Genomic DNA, 22588 nt, shown 5'->3' with positions numbered 1-22588 from the left:
GAGGAGTTACATTTGCTACTTTCCAACCTGATGGAAGCGTTCCAGAATCTAGCGAACTTTGGAAAATTAACGCCAGTGCATCAGCCACCTCATTAGCCACCTCTTTTAAGACCCTAAGATGTAGTTCATCGGGACCCGGAGACTTGCCAGCCGGCAGCTCCATCAATTTGCTCAGTACCGTTTCCCTAGTGATTTCAATTTCACCAAGTTCCTCTCTCCCTTTCACGTCCTGATATGCAACTATTACTGGAATTTTTTCTGTATCCTCCATAGCAAACACAGAAGCAAAGTATTTGTTTGTTCATTTCTTCTGCCATTTCCTTATTATCTACTATTAACTCCCCACTGTCACTCTCTAGACGACCAACACTTACTTTACTTGCTCTTCTTTTTAAATACCTGTAGAAACTCTTGCTATCCATTTTTACTTTTCTAGCTAGCTTCCTCTCATACTGTAATTTCTTTCTCTGATTAACTTTTTAGTTATTCTCTGCCATTCTTTATATTCTGTCCAATCATCTATCCTGCCACTCATCTTTGCGAAGTTGTATGTTTTTCCTTAAGTTTCATACTTTCCTTAACTTCTTTAGTTAACCATGGTTGGTGGGTCCTCCCCTTAAGAATTTTTCTTTATAGTAGGAATATACTTATTCTGAATAATTTGAAATATCCCCTTAAATGTTTGCCACTGCTTCTCTATTGATCTATCCCCTAGCCTAGTTTCCCAGTTCGCTTCAGCTAGCTCAGTTTTCATCCCCACATAGTTGCCCTTATTTAAGTTTAAGATATTTGTCTTACATCCTTTCAAACTGGCTGTAAAATTCAACCATACTGTGGTCACTGTTACCTACAGATGCCTTTATTCTGAGGTCATTAATTAATCCTGTCACATTACACAATACCAAGTCTAATATAATCTGCTCTCTGGTTGGTTCCAAAACAAGCTGCTCTAAGAAACTATCTCGAAAGCATTCTAAGAACTCCTGATCCAGGCTATTACTGCAAAGCTGATTTTTCCAGTCTATGTGTAGATTAAAATCGCCCATGATTATTGCCATCCCTTTATCAAAAGCGCACAATATTTTCTCTTGAATATTTTGTCCTACACTGTGGCTACTGTTAGGGGGCCTGTAGACCACTCCCACTAATGACTTTTTCCCTTAACATTCCTCATCTCCATCCAAACCAATTCTACATCCTGATCTCCTGAACCAAGGTCATCTCTAACTATTGCACCAATGCCCTCTTTGATTAACAGTGCTACCCTTTGTCATGAAGCTATTAATGTATATAATGTTGGAAATTATTATTTTTTTAAATAAAAGTTTAGTCTGTGGGTGTGTGTTAATTGGATTAAAGCCAACTAGTCTGGGTACTTTGATGTACACTAGTTTTGAGATGTAACAGAGGTAGAGTGCATTTGCATTTTGTTGAATAGAGCATTCAAGAAGGGGAGTGAAATCTGGCTAGCAGAGGCCAAGCAACGTTTATATTACTAATAAAATTGGTACTATGAAAGGGGGTTATTATTAGAAGAGATGGCGTTCAAACAAGCTGGTGATACAATGAGAATTTACACTCAATGAGATGTGCTAGGTATAACAGAGGGAGGTTTTGTGTGTGCAGAGCAGATGCAATGTAAGATGCAAAGCCTGTAAACCTACCACTTTGTCTGCAAAGGAACCAAAGTGAAAAAACCTCATTTTTTAATTTGTAAAGTGAAAATGCTTTGCCTGGTGTCTGCTTGAAGTCTATGGATTGTTGTTACCTTAATGGCGATTAGTTTAAGAATTTGTTATAAGTTATGATAGTAGTAACTTGTAGCCTTGTGTATATATTTAACTTGTGTAAATTAATAAATGTCTCATTTATTTTGATATAAAACCTCTCGAGAACTGGTGGTCTGATTCCTGAATTTAGAGCTGCATCTCATACATTCCACTTAAAAATATAGGCTCTGACAGTTGTTCAAAGTTTCCCTCTGGGATTTGTAAATAACTCATCTTTACCAGCTGCTGTGTCATAACACCCCTCCACCTTTACCCAGCTTCCTATTCTTCTTGAATGTTATGTATCCCTCAACATTAAGGATCCAATCTTTGTCATCCTGCAGCTACGTCTCCGTAATTGCTATCAGGTCATATTTATTTACTTTGATGTGGGCCATCAATTCATTTAGTTTGTCATGAATGCCATGTGCATTCAGATAGAGAGCCTTAACCATAAGACTATAAGATGAAGGAGCAGAAATAGGCCATTCGACCCATCAAGTCTGCTCCGCCATTCAGTGAGATCATGGTTGATCTGATAATCCTCAACTCCACTTTCCTGCCTTTTCCCCATAACCCTTCATTCCCTTACTGATTAAAAATCTGTCTATCTCAGCCTTGAATATGCCTAAGGACTCAGCTCTACAGCCCACTGCAGTAAAGAATTCCACATATTGACTACCCTCTGAGAGTAGAAATTCCTCCTCATCTCTGTTTTAAATGGGTGCCCCCTTACTCTGAGATTATGCCCTCTGGTCCGAGACTCTCATACAAGGGGAAACAGCCTCTCAGCATCTACTCTGTCAAGCCCCCTAAGAATCTTGTATGTTTCAATGAGGTCGCCTTTCATTCTTCTAAACTCGAATGAGTACAGGCCCAACCTACTCAACCTCTCCTCATAAGAAAATCCCTCCAACCCTGGTATCAACATAGTGAACCTTCTCTGGACTGCCTCCAATGCCAGTATATCTTTCCTTAGATAAGAGGACCAAAATTGTTCACAGTATTTTAGGTACGGACTAACTAGTGCCTTGTATAGTTTTAGCAAGACTTGCCTATTTTTATACCCCATTCCCTTTGAAATAAATCTCCATTTGCCTTACATCTTACCTGCTGAACTTGTATGTTAGCTTTTTGTGATTCATGCACAAGGACCCCCAAATTCCTCTGTGCTACAGCTTTCTTTAGTCTTTCTCCATTTAAGTAATATTCAGCTCCTCTATTCTTCCTGCCAAAGTGCATAACCTCACATTTTCCCACATTATATTCCATCTGCCACGTTTTTGCCCACTTACTTAACCTGTCTATATCCCTTTGTAAACTCTTTGTGTCATCCTTACCACTTGCCTTCCCAACTAATTTTGTGTCATCTGCAAACTTGGCGATAGTACATTCATTTCCCTCATCCAAGTCATTAATATATATTGTAAATAATTCTGCCCCTAGCACTGATCCCTGTGGCACTCCATTAGTTACAGATTGCCAGCCTGAAAATTCCCCCCTTATCCCAACTCTCTGTCTTCTATTAGTTAGCCAGTCCTCTATCCATGCTAATATACTACCCCGAACACCATGAGCTCTTATCTTATTAAGTAGCCTTATGTGTGGTACCTTATCAAACACTTTTTGGAAATCCAAATATATTACATCGACTGGTTCCCCTTTACCTATCCTGCTTGTTACTTCCTCGAAGAATTCTAATAAATTTGTCAGGCATGGTCTCCCCTTCATGAAGCCACGCTGACTCTGCTTGATTATATTGTGCATTTCTAAATGCTCTGCTATTACATTCTTTATAATAGATTCTAACATTTTCCCAATGACAGATGTTAAGCTAACTGGGCTATTTTTTGTCTCCCTCCCTTTTTGAATTTGAACAGTATTACATTGGCCAGCTTTGTCTTTTTATTACCGCTGTAACATCTAGCCTTGACTGTTAATGTATTCTTAGATTTTTTCTCTCTGTTCCTTCCTGCCATTCTGTGACCCTCATTTCTCATATTACTATTTTGCTCTCCTATCTTGACTCTACACCTTGAATTGCTACCTCTATCCAAGCTTGATCCTTTTCCTGCTGTGTTTTTGTGCCTTAAAGGAATGTAAATTTGTTGTAAATCATGTATTGATTCTTTAAATGCTAGCCATTACCTGTCTATCATCATACCTTTTGATGTGGTTTCCCAATCTACCTCAGCCAATTTTCCCCTCATACCTTACCTGCCACATGCTGAATACCATTTCTCTTATTGCTACTTTGCTGTCTTGCCTTCTCCTTTCTCTTTAATTTACAACTCCTTCCGTTACATGATCCCTCATGCTCATAATTTACTTTAAAGCCCTCTCTACCGCCCTAGTTATATGACTCACCAGAACACTGTTCCCAGCATGGTTCAGGTGAAGATATTCCTAGTGGTGCAGCTTCCACTTTCTCCAGCACTGGTGCCAGCGCCCCAGAAATCAAAACCCATTTCTCTCTGACCAATGTTTCGGCCACATATTTTATTCTCTAGTCTTATTTACTCTACACCAATTTGCTTGTGGCTCAGGTAATGATGCATAGGTTATTACCTTCAAGGTTGTGCTTTGTAATTTAGTCCCCAGCTGCTCATATTCTCTACACAGAACCTTCTTCCTAGCCCTACCTATATTATTGGTACCTATGTGGATCACATCAACTGGATCCTACTCCTCCCACTGCAAGTTTCCCTCCAGCTCTGAGCAGATGTCCCAAGCCCTGACACGGACAGACAGCACAGCCTTTTGGACTCTGGCTCTCGGAACTGTGTCTTTGCCCCTGACTATACTGTCCCCTACTACCACTACATTCCTATTAACTCCCCCCACTTAAATGGCTTCCTGTACCATGGTGCCATGGTCATTTCACTCATCCACCCTGCAGCTCCCACTTTCATTCGTACAGGCTGCAAGAACCTTAAACTTATTGGACAATGAGTGTAGCACTATTCTCACCTGAGTCAGAAGGGTGTGACTGTAGCACACAATCTAGGCTGACCCTCAGTTTAGTACTGAGTGATTCTTTCACTGACGGAGATGCAGTCTTTTGAATGACACCAGTCTTTTGAATCAAACCAAGACCCTGGTCTGCTGCTTCAGGTGGATGTAAAAGATCCCATGGCACCATTTTAATGAAGGACAGAGTTCTCAGCAGGGTCTTGGCAATTTTTGTTCCTTATTTAGCATCACTAGAAATAGATTATCTGGACATTAATCCATTGCTGCTTGTGGGAATTTGCTGAGCACAAACTAGCTGCTTGTGTTTCCTTCATTATAGCAGTACTTACACTTCAAAAGTACTTAAATGGTTATAGAACACTTTGGGATGTCTGGCTGTTTTGAAAGATGCTATAGAAATGCTTTCTTTCTTCAGTTCATCTTAGAAGATGATGGTGGACCATCCTTTTGATCAATCTGTTCATTTTTTTACTGAATTCTTTGCTGGTCCACTTCAGAAAGCTTCAGGGCTCAACCCCACAGGGGAGGAATTTCCATGGGGATCTTCCCACTCGTCTGCTACAAGTTCAGTGGAAATCCCACAGGAAACTCAGAAAAATAGCATACAAGTTATTTGCACTGTTTTCCCTGAGGCTTTCACTCCACTTTCAGCTAAACTTACAGCAGACGAAAGAGAAAATCCCAATTGAAATTCACCTGCTTTGGAAAAGAAAAAACTGAGAGGTGACAGGGTGGCAACCTTTAACATTATAAAGGGGTTCAATAGGGTTGACATTGAGAAGATATTCCCATTTGTCAAAAAGTCCAAAACCAGGGGCCATAAATATAAGATAGTCACTAATATGTCCAATAGAGAATTCAGGAGAAACTTCTTTACTCAGAGTCGTGAGAATATGGAATTTGCTACCAATTGAATCAATTGAGGTAAATAACACAGATGCATTTGAGAGGAAGCACAATAGGTATATGAGGGAGAAAGAATAGAAAGACATGCTGATTGGGTTAGTTCAAGGGAGGTGGAAGGAGATTCACATGGAGAATAATCACTGGTATAGATCAGTTGGCCTGAATGGCCTGTTTCTGCACTGTAAAATATTATGCAATTCTCTCTAGTTAAGGCAGCCCAGGTAAGGGTAAGCTGGTTTGCCTCTCTTCAAGACATTAGTGACCCAATTGGATGTTTACAACAATTATCATTTCTCTGGCGCTGGCTCATAAATCATCACAATTCACTGAATTCAATTTCACAACTTGCTTACATGGGATTGGACTGTGCAGCAGATGAAATTGGACAAAAATACAAATGAGTGGAAATCACATTTCCCACTTCTTATACAATATGAGATATTCCTGAGGCCTGGATAAGTGGAGTCTTTAGCAGGATTTAAACATGAACCTGCGTACCCAACAGAGCTTGGGGTCTGATCATGTGATCACGGCTGCACCATAATGGAAAGTCAGCTCATAATATTCACTAGTCATTCTCGACAAGTTGTGTGAAAAGGGATGAAATATAAGCTGGCTTAAGGGGGGGGGGACCCCTTTTCTATTTTTCCTTAGTTCTGTTGAAGGGTCATGCAAACTCGAAACGTTAACTGTGCTCCTCTCCACAGATGCTGCCAGACCTGTTGAGTTTTTCCAGGTATTTTTGTTTTTGTTTCTCACATTTTTTTATATTGAGCCATCCTTCAGTTCCCATGTTAATGAGTATGAATTGACTGGTGCACTCCTAACCAAGCAAAATGGTTGAATTGTTAGTACAGGTAAAATACGTATGCATGACCTGATAGCAATTACAGAGATATGGTTGCAAGGTGACCAAGGCTGGGACCTCAATATTGAAGGGTATTTGACATTTTGAAAAGACAGGAGGTTAGGAGAAGGTGGTCTGTTAATTAAGGATGTCATTAGTACCGTATTGAGAGATGACCTTAGCTTGAAACAGCAAGGTGGAGAATCAGTTTGGGTGGAAATAGGAAATATGAAAGGTGAGAAGTCATTTGTGGGATTAGTTTATAGGTCCCTAACAGTAGTTCACTGTAGGACAGAGTATACAGGAAGAAATAAATGGGACACGTAAAAAAGTTACCGTAATAATCATGGGTGACTTTAATCTAGATGTAGTTCAGGCGATTCGGAATGGCAAAGGCATCCTGGAAAATGAGTTCAGAGTGTGTATTTGGGACAACTTCTTAGAACAATTTCTAGAGCCAACCAAGGAGCAGGCTATCCTGGACCTGGTGATGAGCAATGAGACAGGATTAATTAATAACATCATGGTAAAGGAGCCTCCAGTTGACAGCAATCACAACATGCTAGGATTTCATATTCAGTTTAAAGGGAAGAAGTGTGGGTCTGAGACTAAGGTAATTTTAATGGTATGAAGGCAGTGCTAGCTAAAGTGAACTGGGAAACTAGGTTAAAAGGTAGGACAGCAGAGATGCAGTGGCAGACATTTCAGGAGATGTTTAATAACTCTCAGAAAATATCCCAGTGAGAATGAAAGACTATTTGAGAAGGTTGCATTATTCATAGCTAACTAAGGAAATAAAGGTTAGTATCGAATTGAAATAAACACTGCACAAAGCTGTCATGTTCATTGGTAGGTCAGAAGATTGGTCAGATTTTACAAACTAGCAAAGAATGACTATAAAAAAAAATGAGGGAGAAAGTAGAGTATGAGAGAAAGCTAGCTAGTAATATAAAAAGATAGTAAGAGTTTCTACAAGTATTTAAATAGGAAAATAGAAACTAAAACCAGTGTTGGACATCTAAAGAATGAGTCTAGGGAATTGATAATGGAAAACAAGGAAATGGAAGAGACGTTGAACAGGTACTTTGAGCCTGTCTTCTGAAACAAAACTAACATATTTTTCATAATAGTATTGTGGGATCTTGTAAGGTAGGCTTATGCGTGTGCATGTGGTTCTATTTGTGGCTGATTTAATTGAATTAGAGTCGAATAGACTGAAAGGTTGAAATTATCAAAAGAATTAGGTGTAAAAATGCTAACGAGTGAGCTAAGGTAAAAGTCTCAGCAGATGGAGTGAATGAAGTTTGCATGATAAGTGGAGAGTTGTTTGGTTTTCAAAGAGACAGGGTAGGATGTCTACAACTAACAAGATAAATAGGGCAAGGTTATTACGTTTATTTTTCCCAAAAGGGAAAGGCCATATTAACAACATATAGGTATGTAAAAAGGAAGTGTTTGGCCAGGAAAAATGAGGGGGCCAGCATTTATTGCCCTTGCCTAGTTGCCCTTGAGAAGGTGGTGGTGAGCTGCCTTCTTGAACCGCTGCAGTCCATGTGGTGTAGGTACACCCATAGTGTTGTTAGGAAGGGAGTTCCAGGATTTTGACCCAGCGACAGTGAAGGAATGGCGATATATTTCCAAGTCAGGATGGTGAGTGACTTGGAAGGGAACTTCCAGGTGGTGGTGTTCCCATGTTTCTGCTGCCCTTGTCCTTCTATGGTAGTGGTCGTGGGTTTGGAAGGTGCTGTCTAAGGAGCCATGGTGAATTCCTGCAGTACATCTTGTAGATGGTACACACTGCTGCTACTGTGTGTCGGTGGTGGAGGGAGGGAATGTTTGTGGATGTGCTGCCAATCAAGTAAACTGCTTTGTCCAGTTGTTCGAGCTGCACTCATCTGTCACACTCCTGATGTGTGCCTTAGATGGTGGGCAGGCTTTGGGGAGTCAGGAGGTGAGTTACTCGTCACATGATTCCTAGCCTCTGACCTGCTCTTGTAGCCACAATATTTATATGGCTAATCCAGTTCAGTTTCTGGTCAATGGTAACCCCCAGGATGTTGAGACCCTTGGACCTGATGATCTACATCCCAGGGTGTTGAAAGAGGTAGCTATGAGATAGTGGATATATTGGTGATCATCTTCCAAACTTCTATAGATTCTGGAATGGTTCCTGCAGATTACAAGGTAGCATAGAAACATAGAAAATAGGAGCAGGAGTAGGCCATTCGGCCCTTCGAACCTGCTCTGCCATTCATTATGGTCATGGCTGGTAATCCAACACAACAGCTTGCTCCCGCTCTGTCACCCCACTCTTTAAGAAGGGAGGGAGAGAGAAAACAGGGAATTATAGACCTAAAATAAAACAGAAAATGCTGGAAAAACTCAGCAGCTCTGGCAGCATCTGTGGAGAGAGAAAAATAATTAACATTTGTTAACTCTGATTCTCTCTCCACAGACGCTGCCGGAGCTGCTGAGTTTTTCTAGCATTTTCTGTTTTTATTTCAGATTTCCAGCATCCCAAGTATTTTGCTTTTATCTTAGAATTACAGACATGTTAGCTTTACATCAATAGTCAGGAAATTGATAGAATCTATTCTAAAGGATATGATAAATGGACACTTGAATAATAACGATTTGATTGAACATAGTCAACATGGATTTACTATTGGGAAACTATGTTTGATGAACCTGTTTTGAGGATGTTACTAACACAATTGATAAAATGGAGTCAGTGGACATAGTATACTTGGATTTTCAGAAGGCTTTTGATAAAGTCCCCCACAAAATTAAAGCACATCGGTTAGGAGGTAATATACTGGCATGGATTAAGGATTGGCTAACAGGCAGAAAACAGAGAGTAGGAATAAATGGGTCATTCTCACATTGGCAGGCTGTGACTAGTGGGCTACCACAAGGATCAGCACATGGGCCCCAACTGTTCACAATATATATATCAATGATTTGGATGTGGGGGCCAAATGTAATATTTCCAGGTTTGCAGATGACACAAAGGTAGGTGGGGATGTGTGTTGTGAGAAAGATGCAAAGCAGCTTCAAGAGGATTCAGACAGACTTAGTGAGTGGACAAGAACATGGCAGAAGGAATATAAAGCAGAAAAATGAGAGGTTATCCACTTTGGTTAAAAGAACAGATGTGCAGGGTATTTCTTAAATGGTAAGAGATAAGAAAGTGTAGATGTACAAAACCTGGGCATCCTTGTCAATAAGCCACTGAATGTTAACATGCTGGTGCAGCAAGCAATTAGGAAGGCTAATGGTACGTTAGCCTTTATTGCAAGAGGATTTGAGTACAGGAGTAGCGAAGCCTTGCTTCAATTGTATAGTCTTACTGCAGCTGTAAGATCACACCTGGACTATTGTGTGCAGTTTTAGTCTCCTTACTTAAGAAAGGATATACTTGACATGGAGAGAGTACAGCAAAGGTTCGCCAGACTGATTCCTGGGATGGCAGGATTGTTATATGAGGAGAGACTGGGCTAACTAGGCCTGTATTCACTGGAGTTTAGAAGAATGAGAGGGGATCTCATTGAAACGTATAAAATTCTGGCAGGGATGGACAGACTGAATCACAGAATCTTAATGGCACAGAAGGAGGCCATTCGGCCCATCACATCTGCATTGGCTCTCCAAATGAACATTATGACCTAGTGCATTGTCCTGCCTTTTCCCTGTAACATTGCACATTGCTTCTATTCAAATACTCATCTAATGCCCCCTTGAATACCTCGATTGAACCTACCTCCATCACACTTCCAGAAAGTGCATTCCAGACCCGAACCACTCATTGTGTGAAAAAGCTTTTCTCATGTCACACTTGCTTCTTTTGTAAATCACTTTGCCCTCTCGTTCTTGATCCTCTTACGAGCAGGAACAGCTTCTCCCTATCTAGTCTGTCCAGCCCCCTCATGATTTTGAACATCTCTATCAAATCTCATCTCAGCCTTCTTCTCTCCATGGAGAACAGTCCCAACCTCTCCAATCTATCCTCATAGCTGAAGTTTCTCATCCCTGGAACCATTCTCGTAATGGATGCAGGGATGATGTTTCCTCTGGCTGGCGGGGGGAGGGGAGGGGGTTTAAAAGAAAGGGGTCACAGTCTCGGGATGTGGGGTAGACCATATTGGACTGAAATGAGGAGGAACTTCTTCTTCACTCAGAGGGTGGTGAACCTATGGAATTCTACCACAGAAGCTGTGGAGGCCAAGTCACTGAATATATTTAAGAAAGAAACAGATTTCTGGACTCGAAAGGCATCAAGAGGTATGAGGAGAGAGCAGGAGTATGCCGTTGAGATAAAGGATCAGCCATGATCATATTGACTGGCGGAGCAGGCTCAAAGGGCTGAATTACCTACTCCTGCTCCTATTCTCTATGTTTCTATGTCTATGTTTTTAACCTTGGTTAGGCCACATCTGCACTGTGTGCAGTTTTGGTCCCCTTATCTTAGGGAGGATATTATTGCCATAGGTGGAGTGCAATGAAGGTTCACCAGACTTTTTTCCCAGGATTGCGAGACTGTCCTATGAAGAGAAATTGGGGAAACTGGGCCTGTATTCCCTAGAGTTTCAAAGATTGAGAGGTGATCTCATTGAAACCTACAAAATACTTAAAGGGATAGACAGGGTAGATGCAGGTAAGGTGTTTCCCCCGGTTGGGGAGTCTAGAACCAGGGGACACAATTTCAAAATAAGGGGGAAGCCACTCAGGCCTGAGATGAGGAGAAATATTTTGACTCAGTAGGTTGTGAATCTTTGGAATTCTCTATCCCAGAGGGCTGTGGGAGCTCAGTCATTGAGAATGTTTAAAGTAGAGATTGACAGATTTCTAAATGTCAATGATGTAAAGGAATGTGGGGATAGTGTGGGAAAAAGGCATTGAAATGGATGATCAGCTATGATTGCATTGAATGGTGGAGCAGGCTCAATGGACTGGATGCAGAGATAGTAGAGGCATTGCTAATAATTTTCCAAAATTCCTTAGGTTCTGGAAGAGTCCCTCGAGATTGAAAAATAGCAAATAGAACTATAGGCCAGTTAGCCTAACTTCTGTCATTGGGAAATTGCTAGAATCCATTATTAAAGAGGTTATAGCAGGTTATTTAGAAAAACATTATGGGATCAGGCAGGGTCAACATGATTTTGTGAAAAGGGGAATCTTGTTTAACTAATTTATAAAGTTATTTGAGGAAGTAACAAGCAAGCTAGATAAAGGGAAACCTGCAGATGTGGTGTACTTGGTTTTCTAAAAGGAATTTGATAGGTGCTAGATCAAAGGTTACTACACAAGATAAAAGCACATGGTGTAGGGGGTAACATTTTTAGCATGGATAAAGGATTAGTTAGCTAACAGGAAGTAACAGTAGGGATAAATGGGTCTTTTTCGATTGGCTGGCTGTAACTGGCCACAGGGAATAGCGCTGGGGCATCAACTATTTACAATCTATATCAATGACTTGGATGAAGGGACCAAAGGTATAGTAGCTAAAGTTGTCAAAGACATCAAGATAGATAGGAAAGTAAGTAATTGAGAGGATTTACAGAGTCTACAAAGGGATACAGATAGGTTAAGTAAGTGGGCAAAAATTTGGCAGATAGAGTATAATGTGGGAAAATGTGAACTTGTCCACTTTGGGAGGAAGAATAGAAAAGCAGTATACTAATTAAATGGAGAGAGCGAGAGAGGGAGAGCGAGAGAGAGAGAGAGAGAGAGAGATTACAGAACTCTGATATACAGAGGGCTCTGGGTGTCCTGGTACATAACTCTCAAAAAGCTAGTACGTAGGTTCAGTAAGTAGTTAGGAAGAAAAATGGAATGTTGGCGTTTACTGCAAGGGGAATGGAATATAAAAGTAGAGAAGTTTTACTGTAGCTTTGGTCTTGGTGAGAACATGTCTGGAGTACTGTGTATGATTTTGGTCTCCTTATTGAAAAAGACATAATATCATTGGAAGGTATTCCAAGAAGGTTCATTCGACTCATTCCTGAGATGGTCTTATCTTATGAAGAAGGGTTGAGTAGATTAGGACTATAATCCTTTGGAATTTCGAAGAATGAGAGGTGATCTTATTGAAACATATAAGATCCTGAGGACACTTGATATATTGGGTACTAGTAGGAAGCTTTGACCTGTAGAGGAGACTAGAACTAGGAGTCACAGTTTAAGAATAAGAGGTCGATGAAGAGAAATGTTTTCTCTCAGATGTCTGTAGAATTCTCTTCCCCAGAAAGTAGTGGAGGCTGGTTTATTGAATTTATTCAAGGCTGAGTTAGATAGATTTTTGATACACAAGTGAGTCAAGGGTTATGGGGGGCTGACAGGAAGGTGGTGTTGAGGCCACAACCAGATCAGCCATGATCTTATTGAATGGTGGAGCAGATTAGAAGGGCCAGATCGTCTACTCCTGATATTAAGTCCTATATTTATTGGATATCCTATGTAACTACTCTAAGAAATTATCCTATGTTCCAACATTCTTATATGGGTTCAATTGAAGCTGGAGTCTTTGGGCAAGTCTAAAATCTAAATTTAACCAAGACTTAAACAACCATATGATATAGGACAAAAAATGCAAAAAGAAAAACAGGCAAAGTTCAGAAAACAGAGAGAGGGAGGGAAAGGATAGATATTTGAAAAGGAAAAAATTGTAAGGCTATGAGGAAAGAACAAAGCAGAGTGGAACTAATTGGATGGCTCTTTCAAATAAACATATGCATGCAACTGTACGTAATGCCCTTTTTTTCTGTTAGATTTTAGGAAGAATAATAGGGTGGAAAAGCTAGGATGGAAGATGAATAAAGACTGATAGGTCACATAATAGAAAATAGTAAATGATTTTCTGAACAAATAAAAAGTAAAAGAATAGCTAAGGATAAAATAAGACTTTGCATCTGTCTTCACAAAAGAGGGGAATGATGCAGATATTGTACTTAAGGAGGAGGAGTGTGAAGTGCTGGATGTGATAAACATAGGTAGAGAAGAAGTATTAATGGGATTAGTTTCCTTGAAAGTGGATAAATCACTAGGGCTGGATGAAACGTATCCCATGCTGTCAAAAGAAGCCAAGCAGGAAAGAGCACAAGGTCTGATCATCATTTTCCAATCCTCACTGGATACAGGTGAGGTGCCAGAGGATTGGAGATCTGCTAAGATTGTATCTTTGTTAAAAAAAAGAGCAAGGGATAGACCAAATAATTACAGGCCAGTCAGTTTAACCTCGGTCGTGGGAAATTTATTAGAAGCAATTCTGAGGGACAGATAAACTGTCACTTAGAAAGGCACAGATTAATCAAGGATAATGAGCATGGATTTGTCAAGGGAAGATCCTCAGCCCACTTCTCTCTCTCTCTCTTCCCGCCACCACCACCCCCCCACCAACCCCCCCAACACACACACCTTAAACCAGCTTATATTTCACCTCTTTCTTGGACTCACTCAAGTTCTGTCGAAGGGTCATGAGGACTCGAAACGTCAACTCTTTTCTTCTCCGCCGATGCCAGACCTGCTGAGTTTTTCCAGGTAATTCTGTTTTTGTAAGGGAAGATCATGTCTGACTAACTTGATTGAACTTTTTGTGGGGGTAACAAGGAAGATTAACGAAGGTAGTGTAGTTGATGTGGCCTACATGGACTTTAGCAAGGCTTTTGACAAGATTCCACATGGCAGACTGGTTAAAAAAAATAAAAGTCCATGGGATCCAGGGGAATGTAGCAAGCTGGATACAAAACTGGCTCGTGGCAGGAAACAAAGGGTAATTGTTGATGGGTGTTTATGTGACAGGAAGGCTGTTTCCATTGGGGTTTCCTCAGGGCTCAATATTAAGTCACCTGCTTTTTGTGGCATATATTAATGATTTGAATGTAAACGTAGGGGCATGATCAAGAAGTTGGCAGATGGCACAAAATTGGCCATGTGTTTGATAGTGAGGAGGATTGCTGTAGACTGCAGAAAGACATCAATGGACTGGTCAGGTGGGCAGAAAAGTGGCAAATGGAATTCAGCCCAGAGAAGTGTGAGGTGATGCATTTGAGGAGGTCTAACAAGGTAAAGGAATACCACAATAAATGGGAGGATACCGAGAGGCGTAGAGGAAGTGAGGAACTTTGGAGTGAATGGCCACAGATCCCTGAAGGTAGCAGGACAGGTCGATAAGGTGGGTAAAAAGGCAGAAGGAATCCTTTCCTTTATTAACCAAAGTATAGAATATAAGAGCAGGGAGGTTATGCTGGAACTATGGGCAGAATTCCACCCCCCCCCCCACCTCCCCCCCTAATTAAGGCCCGCCCAGCATGATGTCTACACGGAAGTGCTATGCGCTCCCTGTGCACTATAATTACATTTTTTAAAACCTACATGAAACCTCATCCCACCCATGGATGAGGTTCCATGCTTTTTCTAACGCCTGCCAGGGGACCTGGCCTGCCCGCCAACCTTAAAGTTAGACAGACAGGTCCATTAATTACTTTACAAAAACAGAATTACCTGGAAAAACTCAGCAGGTCTGGCAGCATCGGCGGAGAAGAAAAGAGTTGACATTTCGAGTCCTCGAAACGTCAACTCTTTTCTTCTCCGCCGATGCTGCCAGACCTGCTGAGTTTTTCCAGGTAATTCTGTTTTTGTTTTGGATTTCCAGCATCCGCAGTTTTTTTTGTTTTTATTACCATTAATTACTTTAATGACTCTGTCAAAGGCCTCAATTGGCCACTGACAGGTCAGCAGGTGCACAGCTGATTCTGATGTGCCTCCACCTACCTGAAAATTTAAATGGGGTGGGGGTGACGTCGGGAGTTCTGCCTGACGTCATCCCACGTCAGCGAACGGGCTCCACCCCCCGCTTGCCGACTAGGAAATCCTGGCCTATATAAAACATTAGTTAGACCACAACTTGAGCACTGTGTGCAGTTCTGGTCACCTCATTACAGAAAGGGTGTAATTGCATTAGAGAGGGTACAGAAGAGATTTACAAGGATGTTGCCAGTACAGGAAAATTGCAGCTATGAGGAAAGATTGGATAGACTGGGTCTGTTCTCCTTGGAACAGAGGAGGTTGAGGGAAGATTTAGAACCACAGAACCATAGAGAAGTTACAGCACAGAAGGAGGCCATTCTTCCCATCTTGTCCATGCCAGCCCGAGGACACCCAGGTGCCCTTTCTAATCCCACCTTCTGCACCCGGCCGATAGCCCTGCAGCTTACAGCACTTAAGGTGCAGATCCAGGTACTTTTTAAAAGAGTTTAAAGTTTCTGCCTCTACCACCAACTTGGGCAGCGAATTCCAGACACCCACTACCCTCCGCGTAAAAAAAGTTCTTCCTCATGTCCCCCCTACACCTTCTGCCACTTATCTTGAATCTATGTCCCCTGGTTCTAGAATTCTCCATCAAGGGAAACAATATTCTCCTGTCCACTCTATCTATTCCCCTCATAAACTTGTACACCTTAATCAAGTCACTTCTCAGCCTTCTTTGTTCCAACGAAAATAACCCCACCCTATCCAATCTCTCTTCATAGCTACACTTTTTTAACCCTGGCAACATTCTTGTAAACCTCCTCTGCACTCTCTCCAGAGCTATTACGTCCTTCCTGTAATGTGGTGATCAGAACTGCACACAATGCTCCAGTTGTGGCTTCACAAGTGTTTTATACAATTCCAACATTATATCCTTACTTTTATATTCTATACCTCTACCAATGAAGGAGACCATTCCATATGCCTTCTTTACAACCTTGTCTACTTGAACTGCTGCCTTCAGGGATCTGTGTACTTGTATGCCAAGATCTCTCACTTCATCTACCCCTCTTAGTATATTCCCATTTATTTTGTAATCCCTATAACTGTTTGACCTCCCTAAATGTATGACCTCACACTTCTCTATGTTAAAATCCATCTGCCACTTTACCGCCCACTCCACCAGCCCATCTATATCGTTTTGGAGATTATGGCTATCCTCTACACTATCCACTACTCAGCCAATCTTCCCAATTGTGACCCCCACGTTCACGTCCAAATCGTTAATATATAAACAAACAGCAAGGGTCCCAACACTGAGCCCTGTGGAACATCACTTGAGACAACTTTCCATTCGCAAGGGCATCCATCGACCATTACCCTTTGTTTCCTGTTACAGAGCCAACCATTTATCCAGTTTGCCACATTACCCTGAATCCCATGGGCTTTTACCTTCCTGACCAATCTGCCACGTGGGACCTTTTCAAATGCCTTGCTAAAATCCATGTACACAACATCCACTGCACTACCTTCATCAACCCTTCTTGTCACTTCCTCAAAGAATTCAATCAAATCTGTGAGGCAAGACCTTCCTTTGACAAATCCATGCTGACCATCCCTGACTAGTCCATGCCCTTCCACATGACAGTTAATCCTATCTCTCAGAATTGATTTTACTAATTTGCTCACCACCAATGTAAGACTAACTGGCCTATAATTATTTGGCATTTCATTTGATCCCTTCTTAAACAATGGAACTACATTTGCATTTCTCCAGTCCTCCGGTACCTCCCCTGTATCTAGTGAAGATTGGAAAATCGTCCTCAGAGCATCTGCTATCTCCTCCCTGACTTCCTGCAGCAGCCTCGGAACCAATCCATCTGGCCCTGGCGACTTATCAACTTTCAAGGATTTCAACCCTTCAAGTACTTCCTCTCTCTTTGTGACTATCCCGTCCAATATCTCACAGTGTTCCTCCTGGACTACTATATCTACATCCTCCCTTTCCTTTGTAAACACGGAGACAAAATATTCATTCAAAACCCTTCCCACAGCCTCTGCATCTACACACAAGTTGCCATCTTCATCTCTGATAGGTCCCACTTTTTCCTTAATTAACCTTTTAGCATTAATGTTTTGGTCAAACATCTTTGGGTTATCTTTAACTTTACTTGCTAATCTTTTTTCATGCCCTCTCTTTGATTTCCTTATTTCCTTTTTTAATTCGTCCCTGCACTTCCTATATTCGTCTCGGCTATCAGCAATGTTTAGTTCTTTGATTGAGATGTACAATATTATGTTCTGAAGAAGAGTCATATGGACTCGAAACATTAACTCTGTCTTTCTCTCCACAGATGCTGTCAGACCTGCTGAGTTTTTCCAGCAATTTTTGTTTTTGTTTCAGGGCTATGGACCAAATGCTGGAAAGTGGGATTAGGCTGTTTGGCTCGTTTCTCGGCTGGCGCAGACACAATGGGCACAATGACCTCTTTCTGAGCTTTAAACTTTCGATGGCCTAGAAAATATAGGATGAAGGAAAAACAAACTTATCTCACATTTCACCTAACCTATCAGCATATCAGGATCATAGAATGATTCAGCCATTGTGCCTTTGTCGCCTCTTAGAAAGAGTTGTGCCTTTGTCGCCTCTTAGAAAGAACACTCCCTCCCCCATAATAGCTTTGCAAATATCTCCTTTTCAAGTATTTGTCCAATTCCCTTTTGAATGTTGCCACTAAATTTGCTTCCACCAACCTTTCAGTTAGTGCAAACCAGATCATGATAACTTACTGTGTAAAAAACCTTCTCTTCTCACCTCTAGTTCTTTTCCAACTACCTTATACTTTAGTCTCCCTTCTACTCCTTTCTTCATCATCTACTTAACAAGCTTTCCCTTAATCATTTCTATGCTATTTCTCTCAAACACTCCCTGTGATAGCTAGTTCCATATTCTCACCACTCTAGGTAAACTGCAGCGATTCAAGAAGGCAGCTCACCACCACCTTTTCAAGGGCATTTAGGGATGGGCAATAAATGCTGGCCTATCTAGCGATGCTCACATCCCATCAATAAATTTTTTTAAAAGTTTCTCCTGAATTCCCCATCGGACTCATAGTGATTACTTTATATTTATGGCCGCCAATTCCTATCTCCTTCAAAAGTGTAAACATCTTCTGCATGTCTATCTAACTCTTTCATAGAAAGACCTCTATTAGGTCATCCCACAGCCTTCACTTTTCTAATGAATTCTTAAAGAACCTCTGTCTTTTGTGATAGCTATAATCTCTCAAATTTGGTATCATCCCCATAAATCCTTTTCTGTATCTTCTCCAGTGCCTCTACATCCTTTTTACTACATGTCGACCAAAACTGCATACAATTCTGGTCTAACCAAGGTTTTAATTATAAGTTTATTTGTACAGAAATGCAACAAGGCTCCTTAGGCAGCATCTTCCAAACCCACGACCTCTACACTTGGAAGGACAAGGGCAGCAGAAACATGGGAACACCATCACCTGCAAGTTCCCCTCCAACACACTCACCATCCTGACTCGGCAATATATCTCCGTTCCTTCACTGCTGCTGAGTCAAAATCCTGGAACTCCCTCCCTAACAACATTGTGGGTGAACCTACACCACATGGGCTGCAGCGGTTCAAGAAAGTGGTTAACCACCACCTTCTCAAGGGCAATTTGCTCAGGCTAATAAGTGAGCCAGCGACGCCCACATCTCATGAGAAAATAAAAAGGATTCAGGTGCTGATTTCAAATATCAAATAGTAGTGTCGCTCAGTCACACCAAGCTCTTACCTTCAGCTGGATGTTAACATTGCATCTTCTGTTGAGTAATGTCTCCACCACATTTATATGCCCGTGCTGACTGGCAATTGAAAGGGGAGTAGCACCATTCTGTACAGGGAGAACACATCGAAAATTTATTTTATTTTATCTTCACCAAATTTTCTCTCCTGCTGTTATCTCCTGAAGAAACACATTCATTATTAGAACCCCATTTCCACAGGTAAAACCAAAATACCGCACATGCTGGAAATCTGAAACAAAAACAGAAAATGCTGGAAAAACTCAGCAGGTCTAACAGCATCTGTGGAGAAAAGAAAAACAGGGTTAACGTTTTAAGTCCTTATGACTATTCTTCAGAGCTAAAGAGAAGTAAAATGTAATGCAATTTATACTGTTTAAGGGGGGGAGGAGCAGGTGAAGCTGGATAGAAGGCCAGTGATAGGTGGAGGCAAAGGAGTGATTGCCAGAGATGTCTGGACAAAAGGACAAAGGGGTGTTAATGGTAGTGGCACAGGCTAAAGGAGGTGCTCCTGGTGGCATTAAGGTCAGAAAGCAGAATGTGATAATAGCAGGACAAGGGTAAGCAATCTGGAAAGAACAACATGAAATGATCAAGTGACAGATGGCCCTAGTGGGGGTAGGTTCGTGGGGGGGACGATGGTGGGAAAAAAGATTGAAAATAGAATAAAACAATGAATAAGAATGAATTTAAATAAAAATAGAAATAAAAATAAGTGGATAAAAAATAAAAATTAAAAAATTAAAAATAAAAATTCAGAAATGAGAATGAACATTGAAACAAGGGGATATAAAGGGGGTGAGGATAGAGGAGAGAGTTCATGGTCTGAAGTTGTTGAACTCAATGTTAAGTCCAGAAGGCTGTAAAATGCCTAATCCAAAGATGAGATGCTGTTCTTCCATTTTGCGCTGGGTTTCATTGGAACAATGCAGTAAGCCAAGGACGAACATGTGGGCATGAGAGCAGGATGGGGTGTTGAAATGGCAAGCAACAGGAAGGTCTGGGTCATGCTTGTGGACAGACTGAAGGTGTTCCACAAAGCCCAGTGGGCCACATTGGGAACTTTAATCTGCAATGTACAGTTATGTGTTTTATTTCTTTTCTGACCTTTAGATAAATTGTAAAGTTCAACACTAAACAATACAAACTTTTAAAAAATTCATTCACGGGATGTGGGCTTCGCTGGCTGGGCCAGCATTTATTGCCCATCCCTAGTTGCCCTTGAGAAGGTGGTGATGAGCTGCCTTCTTGAACCGCTGCAGTCCATGTGGTGTAGGTACACCCACAGTGCTGTTACGAAGGAAGTTCCAGGATTTTGACCCGGTCACAGTGAAGGAAAAGTGATACATTTCCAAGTCAGGATGGTGAGTGACTTAGAGGGGAACTTTCAGGCGGTGGTCTTCCCATCTATCTGTTGTCCTTGTCCTTCTAGATGGTTGTGGTTGTGGGTTTGGAAGTTGCTGTCTAAAGAGCTTTGGTGAATTCCTGCAGTGCATCTTGTAGACGGTACACACTGCTGCTACTGTGCGTTGGTGGTGGAGGAAGTGAATGATTGTGGATGTGGTGCCAATCAAGTGGACTGCTTTGTCCTGGATGGTGTCAAGCCTCTTGTGTGTTGTGGGAGCTGCACTCATTCAGGCAAGTAAGGAGTATTCCATCGCACTCCTGACTTGTGCCTTGGACAGGCTCTGGGGAGTTAGGGAGGTGAGTTACTCATCACACAAATCCTAGCCTCTAACCTGCTCTTGTAGCCACAGTATTTATATGGCTAGTCCAGTTGAGTTTCTGGTCAATGGTAACCCCTAAGACACTGATAGTGGGGAATTCAGTGATGGTAATGCCATCACTGACCGTCAAGGGCGATGGTTAGATTCTCTGATATTGGAGATGGTCATTGCCTGGCACTTTTGTGGCATGAATATTACTTGCCACTTGGCAGCCCAACCGTGGATATTGTCCAGGTTTTGCTGCAGCTGGACATGGACTGCACCAATATCTGAGGTGTTGCGAATGGTACTGAACATTGTGCAATCTTCAGAGAACATCCCCACCTCTGACCTTATGATAGAAGGAAGGTCATTGATGAAGCAGCTGAAGATGGTTGGGCTGAGGACACTACCCTGAGGAACTCCTGCAGTGATGTCCTGGAGCTGAGATGACTGCCCTCCAACAACCACAGCCATCTTCCTTTGTGCTAGGTATGACTCCAACCAGCAGAGAATTTTCCCCAGATTCCAACTGACTCCAGTTTTGCTAGGGCTCCTTGATGCCACACTCGGTCAAATGCTGCCTTGATGTCAAGGGCAGTCACTCTCACCTCACCTCGGGAGTTCAGCTCTTTTCACCATGTTTGAACCAAGGCTATAATGAGGTCAGGAGCTGAGTGGTCCTGGCTGAACCCAAACTGGACATCAATGAACAGCTTATTGCTAAGCAAGTGCCACTTGATAGCACTGTTGATGACCCCTTCCATTATTTTACTGATGATCGAGAGTAGACTGATAGGCTGGTAATTGGCCAGGTTGGATTTATTCTGTTTTTTGTGTACAGGACATAACTGGGCAATTTTCCACATAGTCAGGTAGATGCCAGTGTTGTAGCTGTACTGGAACAGCTTGGCTAGGGGCACGGCAAGTTCTGGAGGACAAGTCTTCAGTACTATTGCCGAAATATTGTTAGCGTCCATAGCCTTTGCAATATCCAATGCCTTCAGCTGTTTCTTGATATCATGAGAAGTGAATTGAATTGGCTGAAGATTGGCATCTATGAAGCTGAGGACTTCTGGAGGAGGCCAAGATGGATCATCCACTCGGCACTTCTGGCTGAAGATTGTAGCAAATGCTTCAGCCTTATCTTTTGTACTGATGTGCTGATCTCTTCTATTAGGGGAGGTGGCGGTGTAGCAGTATTGTCCCTAGACTGGTAATCTAGAAATCCAGGGTAATGCTCTGAGGACCTGAGTTCAAATCCCACTATGGCAGATAGTGGAATTTGAATTTTTAAAAAATGACCATGAAACCATTGCCAATTGTTACAGAAACCCATCTGGTTGAGTAATGCCCTTTAGGGAAGGAAATCTGCTGTCCTTACACATGACTCCAGACCCATAGCCATGTGGGTGACTCTTAAAACAGTGCCCTCTGAACAAGGGCAATTAGGGATAGATAATAAATGCTGCTCTTGCCACCCTCAGTGCTTCCTCCAAGTGGTGTTCAACATGGAGGAGCACTGATTCATCAGCTGAGGGAGGACAGTACATGGTGATTAGCAGGAGATTTCCTCACCCATGTTTGACCTGATGCCATGAGACTTCATAGGGGTCCAGAGTCAATGTTGAGGACTCCCAGCGCAACTCCCTCCCAACTGTGCCATCACCTCTGATTGGTCTGTCCTGCCGGTGGGACAGGACATACCCAGGGATGGTGATGGTGGTGTCTGGGAAATTATCTGTAAGATATGATTCTGTGAGGATGACCATGTCAGGCTGTTGATAGTCTGTGAGACAGTTCTGCCAATTTTGGCACTAATC

General features: G+C 41.8%; 1 protein-coding gene across 1 annotated transcript in view; it reads right to left on the bottom strand.

Moving 5' to 3' along the window:
• The window catches only part of ankrd29 (ankyrin repeat domain 29), a 139049-nt gene that overhangs the window by 103026 nt on the left and 13435 nt on the right, over positions 1-22588 (bottom strand). Inside the window, exon 6 of the mRNA XM_041189326.1 lies at positions 19050-19148. Within this exon, the coding sequence (XP_041045260.1) occupies positions 19050-19148 (99 nt within the window). The remainder of the gene's footprint in view (positions 1-19049; positions 19149-22588) is intronic.

Source organism: Carcharodon carcharias, chromosome 6, assembly GCF_017639515.1.
Source record: "Carcharodon carcharias isolate sCarCar2 chromosome 6, sCarCar2.pri, whole genome shotgun sequence".
NCBI classification, from domain to species: Eukaryota; Metazoa; Chordata; class Chondrichthyes; order Lamniformes; family Lamnidae; genus Carcharodon; species Carcharodon carcharias.
Note: the sequence above shows the minus strand (reverse complement) of the source record. Positions and strands in the feature narration are given on the sequence as shown.